Raw genomic sequence first — 8,775 nt, 5'->3', positions numbered from 1 at the left:
ACTCCCACTTTAATTGGGATATCCAAACAGGCATTTTCCCAAGCCTATAAATTCATCCCCTTAAACTCGTCATACGAGCTCCGAAAAATTCCCAGAAAATTTATAAAAAATTTTAAAAAAATCCCTTATGGTTATTTGCCCTTTTTGGTATTTTACATTTGTGAAATTATTGGCGCATTTCTGAAATTGGGTTCAGAATGTTGTCTGGGTTGAAATTAGGGTACCAGTCGACTGGTGCAGCTACCAATCGACTGGTAATAGCATTTTTCGATCACAGAAGTTTCTATGACTTTCTGTCGAAGGGAGCAATCGATTGATGCTGGAGGCAGCCAGCCGACTGATACCAGGCTGATACTATTTTTTCAGCACTGATTTTGATCGGGTCAACTCGTATAGGTGTATGAGATCCATTGGAGGATAAATACATGAGTTTAGGGTCAGTTTAATGATCAAGTTTTCAACAGTTGGGATATTATTGGTTAATGTTAGACAAAGGGGGAGAAGTAAGGTTTAGTTGGGAAAAATCTTAAGTGGCTTTGTATAGGGGGAGCCTTATGATAGATTCTTAAATATCCCTATGGTAAATTTTCTAGCTTAATAGGGAGAATAGGTGTAGGGGAGTCTTGTGATAGGTTCCAATGCATATTGCATATTGACTTGGCAGTGTAAGTCCAAGTGTGTAGCCTTGGCAACGTAAGTCCATTCGACGGTGTAAGTCTAAGTGTGTAGCCTTAGCAACGTAAGTTCATTATTTTTAGCATATTGTTATTGCTATTTGTTTTCCCTAACTTAAATGTATTGCCAAACATCAAAAAGAGGGAGATTGTTGGAGTAATCTCAATGGTCCATGTGTCCATGTGTTTTGGTGTTTGGGAAAAGGGTTTAAGTTAGGATCACCCTTGTATTTGATATGTGTATATAAGTGTACATGTTTGCAAGATATACATATAACTCAGCTTGATGGCTTCGGGTCCAATGAAGGATGGAGCATCCGAGGGATCGTGGACAAGACAGCAAGGACAATGGCCGAGGGAAGCGACTTCGAGGCATACGTGAAGAATGGCATTGGGGATAAGCTGCGGGCTTGAATGCATCTGAGGGACGAGAGCCAAAGGAAGTAGGCTTGAAGGCAAGAGGTTAAAGCTGCAAAGAAGAGTCAAGTGAGTCGTGAGGGTCCGAGTGCGAAAAAAATGCACTCGGGAAGGGGAACCCTAGGTATAGGGTTGTACCAATCAACTGGAACTGGGATCAATTAATTGGTGGTGAGCACAGAGAGGTTATGTACCCCGAACGACTGGGATCAGTCAACTAGTATAGAGTTGTTGGGAGAGCCGTTAGCCAGGCACCAGTCGACTGGTGCATATACTAGTCTACTGGTAATGGTAAAATAGCAAGGCTATTTTCTTCCAAGCTCTATAAGAGGGAGCTTGGGAGGGTTGGTCAAGAGGACGAAATTAGTGGTGGTCAACCCTAGTTAGTAGTCACCAAAGTGCTCAAGGTTTCCCTTGTGTCCAAGTGTTCTTGGTGAGTGTTGTGGTGAGGTTTCTTCACCTACAAGGAGGTTTGAGCTAGCCAAAGTTTCCAGGGACTAATCCACCGACGGATTGAGGGATCGTCCACCTTACAGACAACCGTGGAGTAGGAGCAAATTATCTTCGAACCACATTACATCGACGTGTATTGGTTGCATTTCCTTTCTTTGTCTTTAGCTTTGTATCTAGATTAGCTTTCATATTCGTATTAGTATTGTATTTCTGCTGTGCAACTAACGAATACGTAGGAAACGATCGATTTGGGGCATCATCCATTCAACCCCCTTCTAGCTGGCCACAAGATCCCCAATAGCATGTTCAACTATTCCAAGCAATTGGATGGAGTTTGGGGGCAACTAGTTGGTGATAACTTCTAACGAAAGGATTTTGGAGGGTCCAAGCAACCGTATAGGGCCAAGATTGTTGGTGCTAGAAGTACCAGATAATCAAATCTGGTTTGATATTGGTAAAAGGTTCAGAGTTAAGTTGTGTTGTGATTTAATGAGGTAAGTGTGCAAGTAGCTCAACAGAAATCCTAGTAGGTCAAGTTAACTGGATACTAAGTAAGACAAAAGTCCCAGTGGATACTAAGCAAAGAGAAAGCCATAGTTGTAGCTAGACACGTGGAAGTCCTACTTGAGGCTAGGTAAGAAATTCTTGGTTGGTGGGACCGTCCAGGAAGACTAGGCGGATCGAGTACACCAAGTGAGAAGTCTAGATGAGTCTAGAGGACTATATGTCTAGTAATTCAATAGGTCTAGAGAATCGAATATCGAGAGAAAGTCTTGGGGTTTGGAGGATTGGATACCGAGCAGGAAGTCCAAACAGGTCTGGAGGATTGAATGTTTGGCAAGTCAGGTAACTTCTCTTGAGAGGAGTAGGTGAGCACGCGCTCAATAGACATCAGTTCAACCAAGGATTTCTCTAGAAATCTGAAAGTCAGGACCAGACAGTCACGAGATTGTCGAATTATTTTATATCTACTTTGATATTATGCTTGTGTGCTAATTCTAGATGCAGGTAGATGAAATAAATGACCTAGATGAAACTTTAAATGTCTTGAGGAGTTTCTAGGTGCCAGAAGGTTCCAGGCCTCCCCCAAAACAATCTAGGCTTCTCGAAACAATCCATAGCACCCCCAGAAGGTTCCAGGTGCCCAGGTTCCAAGCGCCCTAGATTGAACTCTTATCATAGATGGATAATGAGCGACCATATCAGATCAGATAAGGTTGATTTGAGGAAGGTTGATTCGAGGCATCCTAGGTCATTCAAGGTGCCCTAGATGCAATATAAATACAGTCTTCTACCAGGAGCTTCTATGCGCCATTTTGTTACTCTTCTGCTAAGTGTACCATGCTTCAAAAACACCGTTACAACACTGAAATGCTACTCCAACAACGATGCTCTTCTTCGCCCTCTAATTTTCAGTGTTGGTACACTACAAGAAAAACCCTCATAGACATCGGTGGAACAACAATAGTTTTAAGCAAAAACCGATGTCTTTGAGTATTTTACATCGGTTTTTCCAAAAATCGGTGTCTATGAGCGCAGATTTTCGCTCATAGACATCGATTTTTTAGCCGATGTCTATGAGCGCTTTTTTTTTGTTAATGGACACTGGTTTTAACAGTGGTTTTTAAAACCCGGTGTTAATGAACAAAAAATAATAATTTAATTTTTCCACCAGCCAAAATTTACAACACTTCACAAAGTTCCCTCCAAACCTAAACCAATATCGCGCCCCTTCTCTCAGCCTAAACCTAAACCTAAACCTCCGACCATCTCTCTCAGCCTCATCTCCCTCTTCCCCTTCCTAGATCGACGCCCCTTCCTCTCCCGATTAGGATCAAAACCACCTGCTTCGGTCCTAAGCAAAATCACAGCATAAATCGTTCCATTCTGCCTCCTCGTCCGATCCTCTCTTCCTCCTCCTCCTTCCTCTCTTCGCTCTTCCCGGCTAAGGTAGGGGCCGACGAGATCCGAACAGCGAGAGGACGCCCACGACTACCATGTCACGGTTGGTCGGCAACGTGAGGGAATCCGAAGGAAGAGAGAACAACACCGAGATCTCTGATCTTGTGTAAAGGGGTCTCCTTCTTTTGAAGCAGAGAGATTGAGTGCAGTACAAGAATAACGAAGTATGTCTGCCTGCTAAAACCCTAAAATTGCAGGCATAAAGGGCTCTCCGTGCTTCATTTTCTCCTTCTCGGCCTCTTCGCTCGCTGGGTACACGGTCATCTTCAAAACCCCTCGTTTCCTCTTTTCATTCTTCTTAATCGTCTGATTGCTAAAGGTTGAGGATGGGGCGGGGGAGGGTTGAGGTGAGGAGAATAGAGAACAAGATCAATAGGCAGGTGACCTTCTCCAAGAGGAAGGTCGGGTTGCTGAAGAAGGCCTACGAGCTCTCTGTTCTGTGCGACGTCGAACTCTCCCTCATCATCTTCTCCAGCCGCGGCAAGCTCTTCGACTTCTCCACCGCCTCCATGTTTTTGTAATTTAATTTCCACCCTCTAGGTTTTTTTTTTAATTTAGTTTTCGATGCCTAATTCCACCCTCTAGAGTTCGTTTTCCTGGTACTGTTTGTTAGCCAAGAAAGACCCCCTTCCATCTCCTATCAGCCACTGCCCTCATCTTCCTTTTGTTCCGCTGCTTTTTTGATCTTGAATGCTTTTGGAATAATAGCATTTGCATTCAGGGGACACAATCTTGCTTTAGAAATCCAGGTATTTAGTTCCTAATCTCAAGTAATCATTTGAACGGATGGAGCTCTTGTTGCTTCAGTCACATTGCTTCTAGTTTTTTAGTAAAAGTGTGGTGGGATTGAAAGGTACAAATTCTTTACCCTCTTTACTGCCTTATAGAAATTGTTATATCTTGGTTTCCAGGCAACAATGGCATCAATTTTCAAACACCCTGCACATGTTCCAATGTGGAGGGGAGCCAAGGTCGCCTATCTTCTAATAGCAATGTGTTGATTCCCTATTGCCATTGGAGGCTTCTGGGCTTATGGTAACCTAGTAAGTATGCCAGTCGATAATGAATATTGCATCTTATTAAAAGATTTTTTGAATTATGATTTGCCTCTTACACCTTTATATGTTTTCCAGATGCCTCAAGGAGGAATACTAAATGCCCTTTATATATATCACAACCATGATATCCCAAGAGGGCTTCTAGCAACAACATTCCTCTTGGTTGTGTTTAACTGCCTCAGCAGTTTTCAGATATACTCCATGCCTGTTTTTGACAGCTTTGAAGCAGGTTATACAAGCCGAACAAATCGACCCTGCTCGATTTGGGTTCGATCTGGCTTCCGAGTATTTTATGGCTTCATCTCGTTCTTCATTGGAGTAGCACTTCCTTTCCTGTCTAGTCTTGCTGGCATCTTGGGTGGCCTCACTCTCCCGGTCAGTGTATATGTTAATTTTTCTAATTTTTACTAAAATCTTTAATTTTGTTAGCTTTGGTTATCAGTGTATGAGCTTTTATCTATTATTGCCAATGAAGGACTAACACTCTAATCATGTACCCATAGAATTTGCAGTTCCTTTCTCACTGTATGTACAAGTGTTGTGCATTTGCAAATTTAATGAGGCTAGTGTGTCTGCAAACTTGAACAAACGTTCTGATAATTTATAAGCTTTATGTGTTTTTTTAGAAATGCCTTAAGGTACTTCTTAATGAATTTTCCCATGTTGTCCAGGTACTTCTATAGATTCTTCCTCATGATATTTTTGTTTAGTAGTTCGTAAATTTTAAAATCTTGTTATACCTTGATTCATCAGAGCATGGGAATGAAATTTGAGGTTTACAATCTTCGACTACCTGTTATCAATATGGCCTCACTCAAAGTATTTTATTAAGATTTTTGAACTTACGCATCACCTTCAGATTTAAGTTAGTTACTTTATTTTCATTGTCTTTGAAGGACTACTATTATTATATATTTTCCTGGTTTCTTGTCATGGTTATTCCTTATCCTCTATCCTTTATGTACTTTCTTTTGCTTTAGATGCTAGAACAAAAAGCAAACTAATGCTTTGATTGAGGTTATGAAAATTCATAATTTTTTGTGCTCTAGAGACAAATTAATTCTTCGCGATGGATTTAGGTTCAATTCCATCAATAATAAAAATGAAAAACAGCACTAGACATGATTTTTGTTTAAAAATTCATGCGGGCTATGAAGAATGCTCCTAAACAAGGAGACAACAATGTTAAACAAACATGTTAACAACATTTAACATCAAAATAGTGTTGTAAATACAGAAATTGATTTTCCTCATTATTATTCTTCTTCTCTGAACTTGGGATAAAACCTACTGAGGTTCCTACACAATTGGGAGACTTTGCAAAACCAAAGTAACTAATTTATTAGGTTGAAATGATAGATAGATGAATATTATGGATACTGTTGTAAGAATTATTTTGGTTCTCCTTTGTTTAAAACTTAAAATATCACCACCTTCCTATTTTGAACAAAGCATTACCACTTTGATATAGTTTTGACATTACCACTTTAGTGTTAATTTCATCAAAACATCATCACCTCAATACTACTTTAGTCAAAGCATCACCACCTTAATATTAATTTGGACAAATTATCACCCCTCGGTACTATTTTAATCAAAGCATCACCACCTTAATAATCCATTGATGAAATATTAATCAATTTAGTCTAAAATATCACTTTCAATCCCCTTATTCTCAAGATAAAAAAAACTCTTTATCAATGAATTCTATCAAATATTTGGAGATTTTTTTAAAATAATTTTTGACACAACGAACCTCTCTAATTTACTTTAAGACAATATAAACAAATTTAGTTTACTTTGTTGATTTTGTTCATGTTAAAATTTTAAATTTTTTTTTAATTCAGGTATTCTGCTCTTCAAACCGATTAATCATAGAGGTGGCTAATCAGTCCCCATAGATGTTTTCAACCGGTTATCAAGATAAATCGGGAAGTACTAATGGAGTCTCATTCAAATAGCTAGTATTCTTAGGTCTTCTTCTTATGGAAGAAAAATCTCTGCAATGCACCGTAAACTCAAATCTCTGATGCATTGGCGATCTATTGAAGCGCCTAACCATTGCACTGTTATCCCGGGGCTAAAATTTTAAACTTTCTAAAGTATTTTAAGTCATCAATTTGATGGATCTAGAGAAATCAATTTCAATATAAATTTTATTTGTAAGATAGCTTGGTTGATAAGATTTTTAATAAAAAAAATTGAATAAGTTTGATAAGTAAATAAAAAAAATTTTAACACTGCTAAATCTGGTCGATCTTGTTTATACCCTCAATTACACAAACAATACGGTAGATCTTTAAAATTAAAATCTTCCTCTCAATGTATAAATAAGAAAAGATATCAAATATTTTCTTAATCTTTTGTAGAAACTATAAAAAGAAAGATTTAATTTTGAAATTCTCATGGTTAAAAAAGGAAAATTTTATCAAAAATTAAAATCTTTCTTTGTAGAAAGTTATAAAAGGAAAGGTTTTAATTTTAAACTCTATTTTTAAAACAAACTCTGTTTTATTGGTATTGTCGTATTGACAGTCAAAAATCTATGATTAATAGGTAAAATAAAATTTAGGATTTATGAAGCATTCGACTCTGATACGGCCTTAAAAATTAGGAAAAAAACTCTTAATGTTTTCATGCAACTAATCTATACATTCAAAACACTATTTATTTTTTCCTAATATTTTTTAATAAAACAAAATAAATTTATCCAACAAACTAAATGTACTCTTTCAAAAATTAATAAAGAAAAAAAACATTAAATTTTCATTTCAATACAGTTGTTGATAATGGAAGATACTTTGAAAAGAGACTCCTCCGATGCTAATATATCCATGAACTGCTCTTTGCTGATGCGCCTTCTCAGCATTTCAAATCCTCTATACTTAAATCGTATCTTCTCTTCATCTGAGAGAAACTCTTCAAATATCGTCTCCGACATCAACATTTGTAAGTTGATCAGCTCCAATCCTGTCGAGCCATGGAGCAACTGTTCGTCGTCGTTTATTGTTTCACTGTTGCTCTGCATACGCGTAGGATTTACATGTATATCAAACTTGGTACGGCAATCATTGCAGTTCTTCAACAACTCGGTCAATATCGTAGTCGACGACTGATCTTTAAAATTGAAATCGAGCTTGAAGATCGAATTAACTTCATCACGTCCGTTTGCTGCTATTAATATCTGTCAATTAAAGTAAGTTTTGTCAAATATAGATGTGTATATATCAATCAAAGAGAGTATACATGAAAATTAAGAACCATCTTGATCTATCCATCTTTTCTCACGTTTGGGATTTTGCTACAGTACAGCAAGAGATGAGCGGCTCCCCCTCGAAAAGAAGCTCTGAAAAGCTCCTTCAATTCACCTGGAGGATCTTCCAAAGGCTGTAGGGAGAGAAGGAACGACGCGTTCTGGACTTTGGGGGCTTCTATGCACAGCGTGATTACGACCGGGACGATGAGCGACTCGAGCTGTGGAGCGCGGACGTCGATGATGGAGGGAAGCATGTCGATCTGGAACGACAGGAATAAGCGTTTGATGGAGGCGGAGTGGAAGCTTAATTTGTTCGTGCCGTGATCGAGCGCATAGCAACTGGTGAGTAGCAGAGTCTCGAGGAAGGGGCAGGAAGCGAAGAGGTTGCCGAGGAAATCATCGCAAAGGGCGCTGAATTTCATTGTAAGGGAGGTGAGGAGGGTGCAGCCCAAGGGCGAGAGGGGGAGGCAATTGGAGTATTTCGACACCCGGATTCCGTCCAAGTAGAGGCTCCTCAGCGACTTTATGCCGAACAAGCTGCAATCCCTGTCGCTGAAATTCAACCATCCCTCACCCTTGGAGTTTTGGAGGATGAGGTCTTGCACGCCCGCTTCGACAAGGTTTTCGACGAGCAGCTGCTTGAGGCGTTTGGGTAGATGTGCCACCTCCACGGGGAAGATGAACTCTGGGTGGACGTCGACCCGGAAGACGACGTGGCATTGGCGGATCAGAGCACGGGGGAAGGTGAGCTCTTGGTGGACACCGACGCCGCCGGAAGGGAGGTCGACGTCGAGGCGGAAGGCGTCGAGTCGGGGGATGGAGGGGAGGAGGAGGCGGAAGCGGGGGCTGACAGCGGAGAGGGCGACGCATTGCTTGATGGAGAGGAAGGAGAGGATGCAGATAAGGAGGTCATCGTGGAGGGAAGTGAGGCGGTCCTCCAGCCGGCCTTCCTGTT

At 40.1% G+C, this 8,775-nt stretch overlaps 1 protein-coding gene across 1 annotated transcript; it reads left to right on the top strand.

Moving 5' to 3' along the window:
- The first annotated feature begins 3,832 nt into the window (after positions 1–3,832).
- On the top strand, positions 3,833–4,886 carry LOC121999347 (agamous-like MADS-box protein MADS3). Its single transcript, XM_042554040.1, has 3 exons — positions 3,833–4,023; positions 4,120–4,255; positions 4,794–4,886. Exons 1-3 carry the CDS (start codon positions 3,833–3,835, stop codon positions 4,884–4,886), a joined length of 420 nt encoding a protein of 139 aa, XP_042409974.1.
- The last annotated feature ends 3,889 nt before the right edge of the window (positions 4,887–8,775 follow it).

This window comes from Zingiber officinale, chromosome 7A (genome assembly GCF_018446385.1).
Source record: "Zingiber officinale cultivar Zhangliang chromosome 7A, Zo_v1.1, whole genome shotgun sequence".
Classification (NCBI taxonomy): Eukaryota; Viridiplantae; Streptophyta; class Magnoliopsida; order Zingiberales; family Zingiberaceae; genus Zingiber; species Zingiber officinale.
The sequence above is the reverse complement of the archived record's forward strand: the minus strand, read 5'-3'. Positions and strand labels throughout refer to the sequence as shown.

Excerpts from the sequence above, each read along its gene's own strand:
- LOC121999347 (XM_042554040.1), top strand. The coding sequence starts at position 3,833 with ATGGGGCGGGGGAGGGTTGAGGTGAGGAGAATAGAGAACAAGATCAAT. Across the intron at positions 4,024-4,119 it reads TCCACCGCCTCCATGTTTTT|CCAAGAAAGACCCCCTTCCA; the intron begins GTAATTTAATTT and ends ACTGTTTGTTAG. Across the intron at positions 4,256-4,793 it reads ATCTTGCTTTAGAAATCCAG|GTTATACAAGCCGAACAAAT; the intron begins GTATTTAGTTCC and ends GCTTTGAAGCAG.